General features: G+C 37.1%; 1 protein-coding gene across 1 annotated transcript; it reads left to right on the forward strand.

Moving 5' to 3' along the window:
• Positions 1-319: 319 nt before the first annotated feature.
• SMIM31 (small integral membrane protein 31) lies at positions 320-21601 on the forward strand (the record flags this gene model as incomplete). The annotated part of the gene is made up of 2 exons (XM_081077383.1): positions 320-431; positions 21504-21601. 2 exons carry the CDS (start codon positions 320-322, stop codon positions 21599-21601), a joined length of 210 nt encoding a protein of 69 aa, XP_080933509.1.
• Between the last annotated feature and the right edge of the window lie 1531 nt (positions 21602-23132).

Here is a 23132-nt window from a genome sequence, read left to right on the forward strand (position 1 = left end):
CAGAGTTGTGTCCAAAAAACTCACAAATGTGTAGAAACACAAATTGACTCTGCCATTCAGAATTCCAATCTACCTAGTAAAGGTGAAAATACACATACACCGATAGTTATGCCAAATTTTAAGAAATGAGAGCACGCTTCATTTTTGCTAGTCCCAAATGTATTGTTCCAGGTGCACAGAAATAGTTTAACAAGTTTTTATAAACCTCGTATGTGTTTTGACTCTAAAATAAATAATTGCTGAACTAGCTTTCTCTGGATGAGAGTGTGCTAAGCCCATGTTTGGTTTCTATTGAAGGTGAAGACATTTGTGGTGGTTCATGGAGCTTCCATTCACCAACCTGGAAATAGCATTCATTTTATTGGCCTTTGTTATATTTTCCTTATTTACTGTGGCTTCCATCTACACTAACCCGGATGAGAGGAATGAAGGTAAAAAGAGAGAGCTCTTGGGACTTAGTCTCTATTTTCTTTTTCCTCCCCTTTCTTACTTCTTTTTGTATGGTTTGATATGGTTTGGTTTCTATTCTATATGTGAGGATGAGTTTGTTTTAGGGTGGGGTGTGTGTGTGTGTGTGTGTGTGTGTACGAAAGAAAGAGAGAGAAAGTGAGCTTATTAAATTTCCTGAAATACTTACTGTCACACTCTACCGCTATTTATTAAGAAAGGTTTGGAAATAGCAAAAGTTATTCACATGACTTCTGTTCCCAGAATTTGGCAGATCTTTTGCCAAACTTAATATATACATATGCATTTATCTAATTTTACTTTCACCATCATCCCATCCCTGTTCCCAATCAGAAACTTAAAAGGTACAAAAAACCCAAATTTCATTATAGTATATATGGTGTGAATGTGTGTGTGTGTGTGTGTGTGTGTTTTCATTTAACTACACATGGGCAGGAAATGGATTAACATTTTTTCTAATGAGTTTTTGTCAAACCCAAATTTTGAAAAATATATAGAAGTATTTTAAAAACTGAGGACCACATGTTTGCTCATTTTCAAGTAATAACAATTGTTAGCAACAGATTATGTAATTTAAAGGGTTGTTCTTGGTGTTTCGCTGTAGTTCAGGGCCCACCAAGTTTCATACAAGTTGATGATAACTAGCCATTTTTGAGGCCAAATTGTGTTTGTGTGTGTGTGTGTGTGTGTGTGAGAGAGAAAGAGAGAGAGAGAGAGAGAGAGAGAGAGAGAAAGAGAGAGAGAGAGAGAGAGAGAGAGAGAGAGAGAGATGCCAAGGAAATTATACATATTCCTAGAGAAAAAGATAAAATCATAAGAAGAAAATTGGTTCCTACCCTCCATCAATTTTTGGCTATAAAAAAAGTGCTCTCTGTGAAATAAAATTTTATTCTCTGTCTTATAGATATGCAACACTTATAGAATTAGGGGGAAAAAAGCCACAGTAAAATAGACATTCAAATTCTTGCTGACATGTACATTGGGAAACAGAATTGGAGTCCATAAAGTCTTTTCTTGCTCCACATTGTGTTAGTTAAAAATGGGTTTGGCTGAAAGAAAGAGTAAAACCAAAATAGCAGTTACTTTAACTTGATAATAATGTATTTCTCTCACATGGAAAGGAAGCCTGGAAGCAGTAAGTTCGTGACTGACATGGCACTCCATGGTGTCTTGGATCCAGGCTACTTCTGTCTTAGTTCTCTTCCATCTTCAACTCGCACCTCCCATGTCATGGACCAACATGGCTGACCCATCTTTCGCTATCGTTTATGCATGGCTGTCAGAAAAAGAAGGAAGAATGGCATACTTCCTTTGTTTAAGGGCACTTTCAGAATTTGCACATACCACTTCCCTTTGGCAAGAATTTAGTCTATGGTCATACCCAAGGAAAGCTGGGAAATGTAATTTTTATTCTGGAAGGCTGTTCCCAGCTAAAATTTTAGGTTTGTATTCCTAAAGGAAGAAGGGTACAACCAACAGTGTCTGCCAGACACATAAGACTCTTAACCACTGCTAACTCCAAAAAGTCGTTGTGGGGTTGATAGTCATTGAATCAGGAAATAGCTGAACTAGAAGCAACATTAAGGGAGTATCTAACCTACCGATTCTTAATCAGAAATGAATATCGGAAAGACACATCATGCTCTGGGTCCATCACAAACCTAGTTAATACATATTCCTTGGGGTTACACTGGGCCATGTGTCTTTAAACAAACTCCCCACGTAATGTGAGGAGCTTTCATCTCTGGTTAAGAAGCACTGAATCTAACTATTCATATTTCAGGTGTGACAACAGAGACCCAAAAATATTTAGTGAGTTTCTCAGGCACTCAGCAAACTAACTGAAGAGCCAAAGCTAAAGCACAGGTCCCCCAATTTCAAGTTTACCTCCTCATCTCCTATACCATCTCGTTTCCCTAATTGTAATTCATAAGTATGAGGAGCCAAAGGATTAGACCAGTCATAAAAATTTAGCTTTCCTTTATATTTTCATATTTCATTTTCCATAAGTTTTTCTCCAACTCCATTCCTCCTGTATTTGTTATTTTCCAAGCTCCAGCTAGTCCTCTATTTGAATACTATCACACTGACAGAACTAGAACTACCGTGTTTCCCCAAAAATAAGACCTAGCCTGACCATCAGCTCTAATGCATCTTTTGAAGCAAAAATTAATATAAGACCCAGTATTATTTTACTATAAGACCCAGTATAATCTAATATAACATAACATAACATAATATAATACCAGGTCTTATGTGGTTTTTTTTAAGATTTTATTGGGGGGAAGGGGAAACAGGACTTTTATTGGGGAACAGTGTGTACTTCCAGGACTTTTTTTCCAAGTCAAGTTGTTGTCCTTTCAATCTTAGTTGTGGAGGGTGCAGTTCAGCTCCAGGTCCAGTTGCAGTTGCTAGTTGCAGGGGGCGCAGCCCACCATCCCTTGCAGGATGGTGGCAACCTGTGGTTGAGAGGATGCGCTCCAACCAACTGAGCCATCCGGCCGCCCCTCTGGGAGCTCAGCAGCAGTTAATTTCTTCAATCTAGTTGTGGAGGGCGCAGCTCACTGGCCCTTGTGGGAATCAAACCTGCCACCCTGTTGTTCAGAGCTTGCACTCTAATCAACTGAGCAATCTGGCCACAACATGTAAATCATCTTTGACCTTCCAGACATCCTTAAGAATGTTGCTTTTGTTCAAGACCATATACTATGTTTTAAAATTTAAAGTTGAAACTTAAAATATAGTTCTTATTTGCAAATCTGGGTCTAAGTGAGAACAGAATTTAGTCACCATAGAATCATGTAGCCCAAAAGAAATCTTCTTGACTATGCAAAGAAGCTTCATCTAATACCACCATGATCCAAAGCATTGTCCCCTGTGGGCTTTCTCGTCACACTAACACAATCTAGCATTACACAAGCACCCAAAATGAGTCAGCCCAAGACCATTATCGTTTTCCTTTGAGATTCATAGGTAATACCTACTTCAGTGCTATATTGTCTATCTTTAAATTGATCAAATATCTGTAACTTGATAGAATTAGTTTAGATGATGCCTTTCCAAAGAAGTTATAAGAATTCACTCAACCTGGAAAAAATAATGGTTGTCTCTTCTTGATGACTTATAAATGGAGAGAAATAAAAGTAACATACGAGTGGTGGAACTTAGAATGAAGCAGGGCTGCTTTTTCTCAGCCCAGGTCACTGTTTCCTGGATTATCCCCTTTCGTCTTATTGTCAACATAAAAACAAAGATGATGGAAATGTTTATTAGGTGCCTTCCATGTAAAAGGCAGGCTGCAAAGCACTTTAGTTGTATTACTGTATTTAATCTTAAAACACCCCTATGAGATAGGTAATATTAACCTCACCATTTTACCAGTGAGGACACTGAAACTTTTTTTTTTTTATTAAATTTATTGGGGTGACAATTGTTAGTAAATTTACATAGATTTCAGGTGTACAATTCTGTATTATATCATCTATAAATCCCATTGTGTGTTCACCACCCAGAGTCAGTTCTCCTTCCATCACCATATGTTTGATCCCCCTTACCCTCATCACCCACCCCCGACCCCCTTACCATCTGGTAACCACTAAATTATTGTCTGAGGACACTGAAACTTTAAACCTTAACGTTAGATCATTCAGCCAATAAATGACACAGTTGGAAATTGAACTCTAGTTTATAGGACTCCAGTACCTGTGTAAGTGACCAGCATACTTTCTCTCCAAATTACCTTAAAAAGGATACTTACTTTGGGAAAAAATGTATATATACCTTTCTTTATTCCTACAAGGGACTTAAATTGGCTAAAAATACTATATAACAAGATTAAACTAAATTTCTAATAAGTAGATAAGAAAATCAAGGCAAAGAGAAAAATTAGGGTAGAGAAAATAAAAATGGGTGGGCTTGGTGAGGAGGAAGCTAGCATACCATTTCACTGAAGAGTACAAACTGTGTTATTAAACATTCCTGAGTTCAATTCCTATTTTAGTAACTCTGTGACTTAGGGCAAATTACACAAATTCTCAGACTCTTTTTTTTCATCTGTGTACTGGGGATAATAATATCACCTGCATCATAGAGTTGAGGTGAGAATTACATCAAATAAAGAATGTAAACTGCAGAAGAATGGTTTTTATTGGAGTTTTCTCTTGAAGTTTTCATGATTAGAAATTTAGATACAGCAATGAGGGTCATCATAAAGTAAAGGAAAATACTGACTACAGAACCAAGACAATTTGTAGTCACTTAAATAACCCACACACTGGGTCATAGTCTTTGTTTTAAATATCCAACAATGTCATACATTCGATACAAATCAACTACAAGGTGACATCACATACAACAAATATAAATCTGATGGCAGGGAAAGGAAAGGACTGCTGGAATTGTTCAGGCAAAGCCATTGACAGATGAGCATTTAATAGAGTTAGACCACCTATCAAATGAGGAAGAGCAGGAAATACAGGCACTTCAAAAAAGAATAAAGTGAATACTAAAGAATTGAAAGACATTTCATGAAATTGATGAAGCCCTTGAATATTTTTGGCCAATGGTATCCTCTATAAAATTGTGCAATGAAAATCACAAATAAAGGGACGCATATTGTGAAGCTATGATACAAGTATCTCAGGAAAATCAACATCTCACCCATTCTTTGTTCTAAAGTTAGCTTATATTTGCGATTACGAATTGCATCCTATTAGATAATTGATACAATCAATTTATTTTCATCATTTTAAGTTTCCTTTTTCAAGATAAAAATCCGTTCAAACTTTGTTTTTGCTGTCTTCTATTAAATTTTGCCCTGAAAGGAGATTCACTTTAAATGATCTTTTTCAGTACCAATTATTCTCAGAGCAAAAAGAAGTTTCCTGTTACAAAATTATATGCTCAACAGTGTTAGTCACCATCAACTATTATCCAAGAAATTGGTTGGATGCATACTCTTAAGAATAACCACTTGTAGGCCAGCCCGGTAGCTCAGGCAGTTAGAGTTCCATGCTCCTAACTCTGAAGGCTGCCAGTTCGATTCCCACATGGGCCAGTGGGCTCTCAACCACAAGGTTGCCAGTTCAACTCCTCGAGTCCCGCAAGGGATGGTGGGCAGCACCCCCTGCAACTAAGATTGAACACGGCACCTTGAGCTGAGCTGCCGCTGAGCTCCCGGATGGCTCACTTGGCTCAGTTGGTTGGAATGCATCCTCTCAACCACAAGGTTGTCGGTTCGACTCCCGCAAGGGATGGTGGGCTGTGCCCCCTGCAACTAAACAGGACCTGGAGCTGAGCTGCACCCTCTACAACTAAGAGTGAAAGAACAACAACTTGACCTTTCAAGGCCTGGAAGTACACACTGTTCCCCTTTCCCAATTAAAAACAAAAATCTAAAAAGAAAAAAAAAAAAAGAATAACCACTTGTAGCAAGTGGTCAGAAATTCGGTTCTATTCTTTCTTTAAAGCCAACCCAGAAGAGAAAACTGACAATGTTAAAGTTTACCTGAGCTCTGTGCTTCTGGAAAACAGCTAGTGTTCAAAAATCCCCCCACTCTTGTGTTCTGGGAAGTAGTTTACCATAAAAAAAAAAGAATCACCTTTCCCCATATGGCATAGATAAGATTCACTCTTCCTGATGACTTCCATAAGACTCTCAATGACTTCTTTGTTTACATGTGACAGGGACAAACACAGACCTTTCCCCTTTTGCCTGAACCTGCTGACAAGAACAGACACAGACCCTTCAACTCCCTGTTGTGTCACAAATGATTTAGCTGAGATTAAAACTGTTTGTCCCCCCAACCCCCAAACTAGCTAGACACACGGATAAACATTTCCTGCACAGATAACTGACTGAGACTCCCCTTGATTACAAAACAACTGTAAAGCACTCACCTGTAACTTTTCTATTTCTCCCTATAACAGTGCCAGGTAAAACCACACCACCAAAACACTGACTTCACATCTACGGTGCTCTCCCTATTGTAACAACCTGAATAAAATCAATATCATTACTTTTTTGGGTTTTGTCTTTGACAAAACACAATCTGGCCTCTGTATATGATAATCTGATATGTATGTGATAAAGTATATATGTACACTTACTAGTAGGAATACAATTATTTCTGCTACGGAGAAAAGAAAGATGTGCTCACTAGTTAAGAATCTCATTAAGGACTCTAGCTCAGTGGTTTTAAATATTTTTGGCTGAAATCCACTTCCAGTTCCCTCTATACACACTTAACCACATGTACACAACTGAAATGGAAGTTTCATTAAACAATACTTAGCCTCACTATAAGTGACATACTTTAATACTTTGTATTCTGTTCTATTTTTCATCTTTTTAATGCTGATGGAAATCCACCTAATAGACTGTATGACATATTAAATTCTACTAAATTTCATTAGATTCTGACCATTTCTAAAATCTAAATTTAGGCAATAGAACCAAGTATAGCTGGGAAGGCCATTTTCACAAACCACATGTCAATTTCCGAGGGAGAAACCTTCACTAATTTACCATTGCCTAGAGAACAAAGTAAAACTTCCCAAGGCTCTTGGTAGTTCTTCCAAGCGGGAAATTTCCACTTATCTAGTAGTAATGCCTTCCTCCTCTTTTACCTGAATCAGATTCTTCAAGACTAAATTTATTTCCTCTCTTCTGTAATCACTCTCATGCAAAATGAGCTCTCTCCCTGAGGATCTTTTATAGCACGTCTTTTATATATCATTAACTTGGCACTTTATCTTTATCACCTTCTATTATTAGTTATCTTTGCACGTACAGAAAATGCAGCTACAAAGTAATGAGACAAAGATCCATAATTTGTTATTGGAATTGGTGGGCCATTCAGCAAACATATTTGTATTTCATGCTATTTACAAGAAGACACTGTCCTAGGCAGTGAAGAATGAAAAATTAACCAACTGCCAGTCTGGCCCTTAAACTTTAGAGACTGATAGGAGAGATGATGTAAATAGATAAAAATACAAAATAATAATTCTTTTTTTTGTTGTTTGTTTTTTAAACTTTTGTTTATTTTAAGTGTGTTTTTCTAGGACCTATCAGCTCCAAGTCAAGTAGTTGTTTCAATCTTGTTGTGGAGGGAGCAGCTCACACTGGCCCATGTGGGAATCGAACCGGAAACCTCACTGTCAAGAGCACTGCGCTCTAACCAACTGAGCTAACCAGCCACCCCCCCAAATAATAATTCTTGTTCACATCAAAATGAAATTCTTCCTGCTATGTGAAGCTTTTCCTTGAAAAGTGAAAATAATAATAATAATAAGATAGTAAACCAGCACAAGCAATGTTTTAAAGAGAATAAGGAAAATCATTTTGCACATCCCCTGGAATGTAAGCTCCATAATGCAGAAATTTGGTCTGTTTTAGTCACTGCTTCTTTCCAACACTTAAAACACAGCCTGGGACATAGGTCGTTCTCAATATTGAATGAATAAATACCTACAACTTATATTTTTAGACAAACTCAACATATGAGTTCCAAATATTATTAGCATAATGCATGTCTTTCTCATTTATTCTATAGCTTTTCCTACTACTACTACTAATAGCTTATATTGTTTTAGGTATATTCATTATTTAACCCTCATATTAAACCTCTAAGGTAGATATTTCTACTATACAATATCTAAAATCCCCAAAGAATATCAGTTGGAATCCTGTCTCTAAACAGGTTCCTGTCTCACAAACTTGTGAATGAGCAGAACTGTCTTGATGAGGCTGGTTTGGGTGTAAAGATAATATTTGAACTATTTATAAACCTTCTTCTTAAACACTCAGTGACAGACAGCACAAATTAACAACGCAATGTAGAGAGGCTCTTTGTGCTCAATGTATATCTGGTCACCCCTCTGTAATGTTCAGGTTTGACATACTTAGTAGTTGAAAATATGTCTAACCTCAGTCAAATAAAACATAACTACAGTGGGTATGCGTGCTGGACAGAAGAAATTATGTAATGCATGCCAAAGTCAAATATAAATGGGTTTTTTCCATTTTTTTATATCATCCAAACCCCTGCTTCCTCTTATTTCCTTGAATTCTGAAGAATCATTTTCCATCCACTTCATTGTTCTTCAGTTTTTAAATTGAACCCTGGGCCACTGGAGTTCCAGTTTAGAAGAGATTAGTGTAATGCCTCCTTATATCTTTAGAGAATAGCACATTGTGATGCAGAAGGAGCAGCTATTTCCTGCCTGAATTATACTGTTGTCCACCTGCACACCAGGCCCTGGCTTTGAAAGCTGTCTGGACTAATGACCACTAGGAAGTGATAAAATGTAAGTGACCCATCAGGGAATTATAAGGACATTCTGGGTAGGTAATGATCAAAGGTGTGTCCAGCCTCCTGACAAACAGTAGCCTTCCAACATCCCTGTGCCAGACCCTGCCGTCCAGGATGACTGTGGGAATGGCCAGGTGAACAGCCCTGGTGATTTCATCCATGAAACACAGAGCTTTAGAGAGAGAAATTAAGTCCACGCAAGGTGAACCCCGCCCACCCCCTTCCTGATTAAGATAAATTTTTAATTATCTTGGAATTCCTTAGTTCCCAAACTTTGTATCTGTTAAGAATTTAGTTAGATGTTTCAGCTGTGGTTATCTAACTGTGTCAATGTGACCAAACAGCCCTACAATCCTCTCCCCCTTCTCACCTGAAGAGTAGAAAATAATGGTTAGAATATATGTATTAGTCAGATAGGAATGGATTGGAATCCTGTCCCTACTAATTGCTTGCAGTGTGACTTGAGCAAATTGTATGAACGCTCCAAGGCTCACTTCATTTATATAATAATAATTATCCCCACGAGGCTGTCGTGAAAATTAAAATAAGATAATATATATAAAACAAAGATTGCCTAGTGTAAGAATTAAATCATAGCTGCTATCATTATTATGTTACTGTTATTTTTGTTGTGATTCAGACTGTTCTTTGGTTTGTCTCTAACCTGCCCTTTGTAAGGTGGGGTTGTTCGCAGCTCGGTAACTCTGACAGCCTGCTGCAGGGAGGGAGACTGCTGTCTCTTAGGCTGATAAGCGTGCTGTTGATAACAGAATACTCTTGCCATTTCTCCTATACAGGAGAAAACACCCCAAACAGAATTATGTTGAAGTAAGTCTCACTTCTCTAGTGGCTTGTAAACTAATTCTAACTTGGTTTTTGTTGTAGTTTTGTGTTTTGGTTTGGTTTTCTTGGTGACCCTAGGTGCCAGTTGATACTCAGAAGTTCTTGTTGAGTACCTGATACTCAGCTCTGTAGCAGACATTACAGTTGTTTGAAAAAAAGAAAAGACCCCTCTTTCATTCTGGAAAGACATGGTGACTGGCCAAAGCAAAAATTTGTTCCAGGCACGTTTTTGAATCCTGGAATTTGTGTGAGTGTGTCCTTAAAGGAACACTGAACAAATACAAAACAGCATTAACAAATAGCAATTACTCCAACACAGTCGCGGCTCCATAGTTACTTCACTCAACAACTGGTCATCGGGTAGGAGTGTCACTATTAACCAGATGGGTTCACTGCCCCTACCACAATCTTTTAAATATTCATGAGACAAAATTCTTGCATATTCCAGTGACCACATAGTCTTTCAGTACCAATCTGATGTTAAGGAATTCCCCTTACCTCTCACAAGGAAAAGTTTTATCCCACTCTAACCATATCGTACCATCTCACAGGCAGCACTATGAGCACTCAGGTGTAGCAAAAACAAATTCTGACATAGCGATCAAAATCTGGCAGTAGGATTCCAGAGGGTAGGCAATGGCATACTTGTTATTCATTGTTAAGGTAGATTGTGGCAATTTACAAAGAAGGAATAACTAAATAAATCTTACAAAATACTTATATCCATGTACATTTCTGCTGTAGTGAGACGGACACCATAACAATTCAACAAATGCTTGTTTAAAAAAAATAACCAGACCATTGATGGCATCAAAAAATTGTAATGGTGGCCAAATCACAGAGCCTAGCCCAGAGCCAGCCCTTTGTTTGCTCTCCCGTCTCCACTGTTGGCCCCTGTATGATCATTTCCATCACCAGGCTCCTTGTCAGCTGAGAGAGAAAAGAAATAAAGTGTATTTGGCTGAAAAAAAAAAAAAAAATTGTAATGGAACTAGCCTGCACAAACTTGTGGGAAGAGGTAGATTTTTGACTGTGTCATGAAGGAAGAAAAAAAGAGAGAGAGAGAGAGAGAGAGAGAAAGAGAGAGAGAGAGAGAGAGAGAGAGAGGGGTAAGGAAACATATTCAAGCAGGGGATTTACGTGCTAAAGGTAAAAAGATAGAATCAGAAAGTGAGATGCCATGAACAGGTCAGCTTTGCGAGAGCAGGGAGGCTATAGTAGAGATAATTCTGAAACTGCCCCAGAGCTACAGGTTATATCATAAAGACAACTTTGGTTCTGCTGCTACTCTGTAAACACCAGACTTCTGCCGTCCGGCATGAGATGTGAGTGTACAGTGTAAAAATAAACCATTGGATAATTTTAAGCAGAGAAGGTAAGAAATCAAATTGGGCAAGGGTGTTCATCGAAGCCCTGATTATACTAGAGAAAAATAGAAACAAGCTCGACGTCCATCAATGTGGCAGATAAATCACAGCACACGCACACAGTGGACTACTATGCGGCACTTAAAAGAACTTTATATCCACTGTTATTAAAATGTCCATGACACAGTAAGTGGAACATTAGAACGATAAACAGTATTAGATCTAATTTGCGTTTATACATATGTACATACATAGACACACACAATATACATATACACACGTATGTATATACGTCTATATACACAGATCAATCTCTTGACTGTAGTTAAAAGGACAAGGATACGACACACAGAAACTGACAAGAGTGGCTAACTCTGAAGAGAAGAATTGGGAGAGGGGGCTTTATACCCTTCTGAACTGATTGTTAACTATTTTACCACCAACATGTTATAAATCCTTCCACAATTAAATCATCATACATCTGTAGATATTTAGAGTTTACAAAGTACTTCCCCATTTTTCATTGGACTCTGACAAACCTGTGTTAGTTGGGGAGGCAGGAAGATCCCCGTGTTCCTTGGTACCTAGGAAATGGAGATACATAACCTTCTGAAGTTACCCAGCCGGCAAGTGACAGAACCACATATCCTGACACCAGTGCAATGACCGCTCCACTACCTAAATAAGCAAAACCTGAGCGACTCTCCACTCAAAAGCTTACATACAAAATGTTGGGGACGTTACCTATCTAACCACATAAGTACTTTATTACAGCTGTGATAAACGCTACTAGGAAGAAATACAATGTGTCAAGAAATGGGCAATACATCGATCACCCATAAGCGACCAAGAAAAACATCTCTGAGCAAATGACATTTAGGACGGTGGAGATTAATGCAAGGCAATGGCGGGGAGAAAGAAGAAAGAGAACCACATTCCGTCTATGCAAAGACCAAATGAGTTGGCCATTCGATGGAAAGAGGCACAAGAAACTAACAGGATGACAAGTATGGTTTGATTATAGAGGGTCAGGCAGAGTGGCTGGGACAAAGGAAGTGAGGGAGCTGGAGGCCAAGGTCAGGATTTCTGATTTTATCCCATGAGCACAGGGACAACAGTTAATGATTTTAAGCAGGAGAGAGACATGATTAGATACACATTTTGAAGAGCTCATTCAGACTATAGTGGAAAGAGAATGCTGGACATGGCAGGAGGAGATGCAAGGCGAGGAAATGGAGGCCATCAGGCAAGAAGTAGCCTAGATGAGGAAGGGGCAACAGATGTGTTTCCATTTAGCACCATGGAATTTTGAAAGAAATTTCATTAAAAAATAAAAATAAACTTCATTGAAAATTTCAGGTACCATGAAATCAGAGGATCGTAAAGTAAATACATTTCTGATCTTAGAACACATTCCTCTGCTTTACAAATGTTATGCATCTGCCAGTCATAAAGGTCTGATTTAAAGATACCTGTTCACAAAAGAAAATGACCTCAGTGATTCCATGTTAAACAACACCAAGCACATTTGTCATTTAAGAAAATTCCTAGTATTTTTTTTCTAGACCTGGCTCACAAATCAGAGTCACCAAGCAGCCAAAAGATCTTACAGCAGTCAGGAGTAATGAGGCAAAACCAAAATAAGGAGAATATAGATTTAATCCATGTAAATGGAGAAAAAAATTTTTTCACACTACATCCTTTTCCAAATAAACCGAAAACAACAGCATATATATATATCATTTGTGTGTGTATACAGTATGTGTGTATGTGTGTGTCTATTACAGTCATATATGCCTCTAATACTCCTAAATTAATTTGATGGTACCCACATACACTTAGGGAGTTATACTTGATGACTTGATACAAGATTATTCCCTTTTGTACACAATTTGAGTTGTCTACAAAATAATGCATTTTCAAGAATTGATGATATCTATAGAGAAAATAGTAACAATATTTTAAGTGTATTTTAAGTGTTTACTACATGCTCAGCACTTAACACGTTCAATCCTAATTTGATCCACATGACCACATTGTAAAGTAGGGATGTATTATTATCTCTACGTGAGAGATGAGGAAAATGAAACTCCTAGAAGCAATGTGCCCAAGGCCCCACCTAGGAAGAGGCAGGAGCTTCATCTGAGTGAATGAACGTAGTCCATGTTCCTCACCCACATGGATGAGTCAGCTGTGAGTGTGGAAAGAGAGATTGACTCAGAACAAGCTGTGTGATTGAGGATGAGTTGCCAAATTAACCCTCACATCTAAATTCAGGTATCTTTGAGCAAAAATAATCCACCATTGTTTACTATAGCAGTGAACTCTTTGCGAATAAAAAGTGACCTCCCACTCAGAGAAAATGTAAAATAATATTGAGAATGGAAGGTACAAGTGGAAATCCAGAGCATCAACTACGTTATTTTCAACTGAGGGTTTCCTCACCTCCCTTAAAACCGCGTTTGCCATTACCTAAGTTTGGAAGTAAATTACCTAAGTTGGAACACAAATTAAATGTCTTTTGGTCCCAGAGAAGTTCAGCATTAGGATATGTATAACGAAAACAGTGTGGTCTTAAAGAATGTAGATAAAGACTGTGTGTGTTCATTTCCAATTCTCTAGTAATTAGAGTTGGGTTTGCATTTTGGTCACCCCAGGCTATTTCCGTACTACGTGGGTGAACTGCTGGGCACGCTGAACTAATACTTCATGGCATAGTCCCGTGGGTGCCAAAGACCACAGGCACCAGGATTTCCAGTTAAATTGTTGGGAGTAAAATGCCAAACTGTCTGCGTCCCAAATTGGATGCTTCTGCCTTCCCTTCATAGCAGTGAGGAAAGTCCCTGTTAGCAAAAGACCAAGTGAAGATTGCAGACAATCTATAGACTGACTATTATTACACATAGATTTGAGACTAATTTTCTGCAGTTTTTCTGTTCTTGTTGGACTCCATGAGCCTTCTGCTCTTGTGAACCAAATTGTCCAAAGATAAAAAGGCATGGCCACTAGTGGGTCTGAGGTCCTCCTATCTGTTTCTCTCCCTTGAAAATCCTGAATTTGGCTAGAATGATTCGGGGCTAAAGTTGTTTATTTCTGAGGGCAAATTTCAAGTTTGTTGTAAATAAAAACATAATATCCTCTCTGCATCGACATTTCTTACACACCTAATTTAGGGAAAAAGGGAAATCAATAAAGTTATATTTAAAAAGAAGGAAAAGTCGCAAGAAAGCATTTAATAGTAGGTTGCTAGAGGTGGGAATGCAGAGAATTTTGAGAGCAGGTAGCAAATTGGTTCCTGTATGTGATTTTTTAGAAGTAATTCCATCAGCCAGCCAGCAGAGGGAAATGTTTTACAAACACTTGAATATAAAAATAATAATTTGGGGGTGGCTGGATGGTTCACTTGATTAGAGCTCGAGCTCTCAACAGCAAGGTTGCCGGTTCAATTCCTGCATAGGATGGTGGGCTGCACCCCCTGCAACTAAGATTGAAAATGATGAATGGCCTTAGAGCTGAGCTGAGCCCTCCGCAACTAGATTGAAGGACAACAACTTGGAGCTGATGGGCCCTGGAGAGACACACTGTTTCCCAATATTCCCCAATAAGATAAAATTTAAAATAAATAAAAATAAATGAACTTAAAAATTAATAATAATAATTTTACTTGAAAGAACAACAACTTGACTTGGAAAAAGTCCTCAAAGTACACACTGTTCCCCAATAAAGTCCTGTTCCCCTTCCCCAATAAAAAATCTTTAAAATAATAATAATAATAATAATTTTGCTCTGTTGTGCTCAGGGGCTACTCCTGTGGAATTCACTTCATGCCAGACACCATGTTAGACAAGGGAAACATCAAGGCTTTTGTCCTTTTTCCCAGTAAACTATGAGCAATATATGCAACTCTTACAGATAACCCCTTAATTATATTAGGTTGGTGCAAAAGTAACTGCAGTTTAAAAGGTTAAAAATAATTGCAAAAACCACAATTACTTTTGCACCAACCTAATATTTAAAATGAGGATGGCTTCTCCTCCTCCTTTTCTCAAAGTCCTGGGCCAGGCATGTCCTAAAGGCCTTTGAAAATCAATGAGTCCTAACATTGGTAAACTGATGAGAAAAGAAACAGAAAAAAAAAAAGGAACTGTAAAAATATCAGTAGCTTTACAGTAAGGAAGAACCGAATGAACGTCTACAAAGGTGTTAACAACTTTGTGCCAGTTATTCATACTTCACATATATAGCATTATTTTTGTAATCTCAGAAAACGTCCATTTTTTTTTGAGGTATAATTGGCATATAACATTATATTAATTTCAGGCATACAACATAACGATTTGATACTAGCATACATTGAGAAATGATCACCGCACAAAGTCTAGTTAACATCTGTCACCATATATAATTATGATTTTTTTTCATGTAATGAGAACTTTTAAAATCTATTTTCTTAGCAACATAGAATTTTCAAAATTACCTATCAAAATACTGCTTCAGCAACTTGAAAATAGCAAGAATTCCAGGCATGTTTTCCCCTCACCAGAGCATAATAAATTTCCCTGCTCACACACCATTTGCTGAAAAGCAAAATAAAAATGGTGGCCCTAAAAATAAAACTTAGAGGTAGATCTAGCTATGAAGAAAGACAGCTGGGGTCAGAGACCCAGCTGGGAGATGAGACTAATAGTGTGGGAGTGGTAAAAAAACATGACATTTTTTACTCATCACTCCCTAGGGCGATGTAAAATATGAGAGGACAAAAGATATACCAAGCTTGACTCCCAAGATTGCCTTCAAGTTATAGATAATGACAGAAGTCTGGCTACCTTTCTGCTTGAACTCTGAAACACACAACGGTGTAATTTGTGGTTGGTAAATACAACTGTTCCATGCCATTGATTCTTAATCTTAGAAAATTTCACATATACAGATAAAGTATTTTTCTAAAGCAAACAAAAACATTTGATGGGTATAAGAAAACATTTAGAAGATGGCAAAATAACTGCAGACAGGAGGAATTAGCTTCTACACAATGAATTTCTTAAGAATGGAAATCCTATACTAAACCAGTAAATGGGAGAATATGGCTTATTGACTCCTGTTGAAAACAAAATCAAAATGTTGTGAGAAATAAGAGCCACAAACTTACTCAGGTATTGAGATGCAAATAAGGAAAGCCTAGTCTGGGAATCCTACATCCTATTTTTGCACCTGGGAATCATAACAAGGATCAAAGTGGGATCACATCAGAGAGATAGGCCATAGTTTGCCTCATACAACTCATTAGATAGAGTGCCGTGGGTACCTTTGGAATACTGAGTTTTGGACAAAAAGATCTTTGCTATTATCAGTTGTTCCTGAGGGTTTTTCTTTTTCTTTTCTTTTTTTTGGGGGGAGGGGTGTCTTTTTTTTTCTTTTTCCCCCCTGAATAGTACAAACAGTCTTGTAACATTTAGTAAATGAAGAAAGATTTCTTCAGGACAGAGGAATTTAAAAATCACTCCAAAATGAGTTTCTTTTGCTATTTTTGTTGGTTTACACAGCTTTATTCCTCAAAAACTTCATTAACTCTGAAATTCAAGGTCCATCATCAAACATCTATAAGCCTCGATCTCCTACTCTACAAATGGAGATAACGCAAGGATCCGATGAAATGTTGCATTTAAGTGATCCTTGGGAACTATGATACTAATCATGTTCAAGGGACTATTTATACAGGCACTAAATAATATTTTGTTCATTAATGAGATTCTTGAGCTCAGCTCCAACTTTCAATTATGCAATGTATATTTTACATAAGCTTTTCACATGTGTCTTTTTTAACAAATGGAAACAAATGTCTTGAGAATTATAAAAATGAGACACTTTCTTACAATGGTAGAAGCAGAATACCATTTGGAATGGGTTATTAAACATAAATATCATGGTACCAGATAACATATCCTCTCAGCTTCTTAAATCCCATCCCAAACTTCAATTTGTAGATAGTAAAAATGATGTACAATAAGGGTTAGTGGTTGTCCCTAAAGACCACATAAACTATATATAGTTCCCCATCTGAGATAGTCAAGAGGCCAACCAAGCATTTTTAAGAAAGTATATATGTACAATAAACCATATCTAAACCATATCTAAAAATTATAACCCTAAGGAAAAATCAACTTAACAGATCTGAGGAAAGTAAATTTGTTTTTATGACACAATTTCCCAGGAACTTAATCCTAGTTGAAGGACATTTGCTAAATCATTTGCCCAGTAAACCAACTTCCACCCACCAGCAGTTACAGTCTTTGTGGCTCCAGTTTTAAGTAATGGGTTATATTTAGGCCATCCTAAGAGATATTGAAAATTTTATTCTAGAGCCAACTGGAAGCTCTTCCCAGGGCCCGCTCTACATTATAGGTAAAATGATGGCATAAATGACATTTCCCAAATGTAAAAACTTTGAAAACTACATTTCCTTATGGGCAATTAAAATTCTGCCACTCAATAGTCAGAATTATTGCCAGAAACTCTAGGACTTAGGAATAGAGAGATTTGTTCACTTTTGAACATTTTAGCTTAAGTGCATATTTTCTTTTAGACTTCCAGGGCTTTATTCTGGCATTCTTGAGCCAAAGACTGCCTATCTAGAAAATGTACTCTCTTTAGCCACTGGAGTTTCTCTTCTTTTGTGCCTAAATGCTAGTGGCTAGGTTTTCTGGGTAGGGAATCCAAACCAGTAAAACTGGACTGAATTTTGCTCAAAGGGCTTTGTTACTACCTTGTTTGAACTGACAGCTTAGATTGGGTTAAAAAGTTTAGGGCTTGCTTGATTTCACTCAGAAGTAAAAATGGAAATGAGTGTGTACAGGATTCAAAGATATTTAAGAAAAAATTGTTGGACCTTAGATTAGCATACATAAACCAATAGGAATCGTAGCTCAAACTGTCCTTGGAATCTCTAGTGAAACCATGAGGTTGCAATTAACACCAATTATGTTTAGCACAAACTAAAGAACGTTTTCCAGAAATTTTGAGGATAAAAAATTAAGGGATAGAAGTAACATTAAGTCCTACCCTCGGGGATAGCTGGTTATATTTTAATAATTTTCAGTTTTCTTCATTTATATCTCAGAGTTTTCATTAAATAATTCTTAAAACTACTTTTAAAAGATAAAATAATGGTATTTGTGATCAATTTAAATCAATATTACTATTCTCTGGACAATACTCGGGTGGATACTAAACGTTGTACCAAGATATTTTATATCCATTTTAAGGTGTTTAGAGAAAGAAATGAACATTTTCAGAGAATAAATATAGTATTTCCCTGCTATTTTAATCTTCCTTCCTTCCTCCCTTCCCTCTTTCCTTCCTTCCCTCCCACCCCCCTTCCTTCCTTACTATCTTGTTTTCCCTTCTCTATATCTTTCTTTTTGGTCCAAGTTAAAAATAAACACTTTTTAAAAAGCTAAAACTTGTGGATAAGTCAGAGTGGGCCCAATGTTCTCTGTGCTCTTTCTTCCTTGACAATTGAATCTCAAATGTCATGAACTAGAACTTACTTTACTTGGGTAATGGAAATTCTAGATCTCTTAATCCTGACCTCAAAATCCCTACCTCTTTAGAAAATGCATTTCATATAAACATAGGCACACTATCAGCTGCGGAAGGATATAAGTCTGCTTCTTATCCTGTTCTGTTTTAGTTTCTTTAGTGCCTTAAGAAGTCAACCATTTAAGAGAAAGTCTTTAAACATAGTATCAAGTTCTCATTTAGACACATATTTGTTCTTTTAACATCTTTGGCAATGTATGTTTGTACATATGCACCACCTTGGAGCATGTGTTATTCTCAATTTTTCAGGGCTATAATACCATTTCCAGGCTAGGCTCCACGCTCAGCTCTTTAGTTGAATCCTTTCCAAAATTCAACCTACCAATCTTCACTCCTGTATTCTTAGGAAGGCTTAAGATTGCATAAGTGTTTTTCAGGTGTGTTTTCAAATCTTTGCTTTTCTTGAGAAGTACAGTATAAATATCACCAGTGTTCATTGAACCCACTGGTCCTGATTTGGAAGAACTTTTTAAATACTGTGTAATACTTATATTTCAGAAAAGTAGTTGACTATAATTAATAGAATGATATTGTATAATTGAAAGTTGCTAATAACAAGATGCTGTGTATTTGAAAATTACAATAATACGGTATTTTGTAAGTTGCTAAGAAAGTTTAAGGAGATCTTAAAATTTCTCAGCACAAAGGAAAAAATATATAACTATGTGCATTGATGGATGTTAACTAGACTTGGTGTGATTATTTCACAATATACACATATATGAAAACATCTCCCTTACCTCTTGTTTCCTTTGCAGACTTCCTTTGAGGAACAGGACTCAATCCTTGCACCCCTTCTCTATCTGCACACTCTCTTGGTGATCTCCTTCATCCAGCCGGTTTGGCTTTAAACCATATCTCGAAAGTGGTGATTCACAGATTTATATCCCCAACCTAGACCTATTTTCTGCTCAGCATCTCTACTTCAAAGTCTAATACCAAAACTTAATTCCTGACATTTCTCCCTAAACCTTCTCCGCCTGTAGTCTCCTTCAAAGTTGTTGGCAACTCCATCTTTCCAGAAGTTCAAGACAAATCTCTCTTCCTCTCAGACCTCATATCCAAACTGTGAGGAAATCCTATTGGCTCTAGCTTCAAAACATAACCACAATCTGATCACATCTTATTAAACTTCCATTGCCAGCAGCCTGGTCTAAGCCACCACCATCTCTCACCTGATCATATTCCTTGGCTCAAACTTTGTCATGGTTTCCTGTTTCATTCAGAGTAAAAGCCAAACTTTCTACAATGGCCACAGAGCCAGATGTCTTTCCCCCAGACAGGAAAGACATCCTCTCCTATCTCGGTCCCCCAGACCCCGCTGACCACACTGCCATCTTGCTGTTTCACACAGACGTGCTCCTACCTGAGAGCTTTTCCACGGGTCATTATCTTTGCTCGGATCTCTCTTACAGTTCATAGCCACACGGCTCACTCCTTGCCTTCTTTAAGTCTTTACTCAATGTCACCTTCTCAATAAAGTTTACCCCAACTCTCATTTAAATTTCAATCTCCTTACCTCAGTATTCCTGATCCCACTTATCAAGTTCTACGTTTTTAATACAGTGTTTACGAATATACTGTACACTTTCCTATTTATAATTTTATGTTTATTTTCTGTCTGTCTGCGAGAGTGTGAATTTGGAAGATGTGGGGAGAAGAAAGCAGGAATCTTTGTCAGTTTTAGTCACTGACATATCGCAGAGCCCCATGCATGATGGGTGCTCGATAATAATTACAGAATAAATGAATGAATGAATGTTAATGATGCTAATTGACATTAGCACTAAATAATGTAAATGGATAGTAAGAAGGATCAACGTTGATAGAAGTAGAATTTCAAAGTCATAGGTGCTTTAAAGCTCACCCGATACAATCCATTTAAAAAATTTAAAAAACACAAACAGAGAAATAAAAAGATTTTAGCAGCGATCATACTGCTAGTTTATGGCAAAGAGGAAAGCAAATCTGGATCTTTTATCTTAGTGGTTTTCCCCAATTGTCCCTGATTCTCTTGCCTATTCCCTAGGTGTAGCCCAGACGTCTTGGGGCTCTGGCAGACTGTCATAATTACATCTAAATAGTGTTTAACTTATTTTTCCCGAGAAATATTAAGGAGTATCTAAATAAATGATATCTTGATAGTTCATATACTAGGTCCAAGGACCCCACAGCAGGCTGAGACCAGCCACCAGACCCAATGATACCGTGTCTCCCCGAAAATAAGACCTAGCCGGACCATCAGTTCTAATGTGTCTTTTGGAGCAAAAATTAATATAAGACCCGGTATTATATTATTTATACTATATTATATTATATTATATTATATTATATTATATTATATTATATTATATTATATTATATTATATTATATTATAGCAGGTCTTATAGTATATCAAAATAAGACTGGATCTTATATTAATTTTTGCTCCAATGACGCATTAGAGCTGATGGTCCGGCTAAGTCTCATTTTCGGGGAGACACGGTAATGACCCCAGACTTACGGATCTGAGCACAAGCGCTCCCTGATTTATCACTGATTATCTGAAGCACCCGGCCCTCCACAGCCTCCACTGTATTTACAGATGATGTTGCTCACATGCAGGTAATATTAACATCAGTCTATGTGATCGTAAAGTTCACACACAGTTCACATCTTACAAAGGACCTTATTAGACTTTGTGTTATTGAACAAAAACATGACTGGGGAAAAAAATGAAGGTTTAATAGTCTCTTCTCAGTGGTCAGATTTCTTCTTTCTTTTTGCTGTCTTCTTTGCCTAGGTGCAATTCCTTTCCTTAGACAATAAGGAACACTATGTTAGTGAGTGCCCAAGTCCTGTTAAAACCAAAGTTAATTTATACTTTTCCAAATGGCTAATTCCCAACCTTCTTTTTTTTTTTTTTTTTAGTGGAAGAATACCAAATAAAGAAAGAGAAAAAGAAAATTAAAAAGTCTGGAAAGAAGAAAAATTCCTCAGAGGAAGAGCACAAAATTGAAGCTATTTAAGGTTCAGAGCTGTCATCCATGATGTCTCAGCCACAGCAATTTTCCACTAAAGAGATAGAGGGATTGATCCATGGGAGCTACTTACCCAGAGTAAACAAGAGGATGGGATGGGTCAAGAAAGTTAAAACATGCACTTACTGATCAGACAAGATGGTAATAACCATTAATGAACTGAATACTGAGGAAAGGGTTTCATAACATTTTAGTGACTCAGCTTCATGCAAAAATATTTATTATACTTGTTAAGAGCAATACACCTTGCTAGGGGCAATGGATTACACAAAGGAATATAACCAAAGTGGTAACAATAATAAGATAATACAAAGAGCAAGAAGAGCCCAAACTATTATACATGTGTTACAATTTGCAAAGAGAAAAAACAATACATTTTAATCCCTTTATTTAAAAAACTTGAGGCTCATATGGTAACATATAAGCCTTAATTCTCCTAACACATGATGGTGAAAAACTTCAATTAACTATAGTACTGCTTCTTTATCTAAAATAAACATAAAAAAGAAAAAAACACTATACATTTTTATAGGCTTAAAGCATAAATTTTAAAGTGTTTACATTAAATGGAAATACCATCATTGCTTCAGTGAATTTTAAAACACAAACGTCTAAGTTCTCCAGAGCAATATGGTTTACAATGGCAGTCTTTGTAAATCTCTGATCCTAGTACTATGTAAAGTGTTACCATAGAGGAAAAAGTGTCATTCTGTGTCTATTACAATACTGCCCAAGATACCTAAGCTGCAATTACTAAGTATAATAGCTGAGGTCTATATTGCTGTTGGCTACTGAGTTCCAGAAATGTAACAGATCCAACTCATCTATACTTATCCCTGCCCTGTACATTTCACTCTCAAGCAAGAATTAATAAAAGTGGTTCCCTGTCATACTTAGATATGCATATTACTGTCAACATACTATTTAGCATTTAACCAAGTAGTTACCCAAGTCATAGGTCAGGATACTAAACATTTTAAAAGATGCACTAAGTTAGAGAGGGACAGAGCATGCCCTTTAAAGACAACCAGATCTTGGTTTGAATCTGCTCCAAGCTTTCCTTATTATACACATCCTTGAAGAAATCACTTAGTTCTCCGAGTCTTTCCCCTGGGAAATGAGGATTTAAAAAAAAAAATCTTCTTTGCTGGATTGATGAATAGATAAGAGACAGTGTATATAAAATGTATAATTCAGTGCTAGGATAGTTGCTTAATAAGGCTAGCTGTTATGATTAGAAAGCATTGATATTCCCTCAGACCTTTAAGTATACTTGATGTGATTTTCCAGGAAAGCAGAAAAATCGACAACATGGTTCCAAATATTTGGCTGCTGCCCAGTGCAGTTCCCTTAACCCATCTCCCATAATATTGCATTGACTGAAAATGGGGAGCACTTAGCAGTTAATTAAGAGTCTTTCAGGCCAGAGCTTAAAGGGGAGATGGGAAATAAGTCTCCCTAACATGTGTAGAATAACTGCAAACCCTTAGGCTATGATCCTGTTACCTAGAGCATAACC

The sequence above is a fragment of the Rhinolophus hipposideros genome (assembly GCF_964194185.1).
Source record: "Rhinolophus hipposideros genome assembly, chromosome: 16".
NCBI classification, from domain to species: domain Eukaryota; kingdom Metazoa; phylum Chordata; class Mammalia; order Chiroptera; family Rhinolophidae; genus Rhinolophus; species Rhinolophus hipposideros.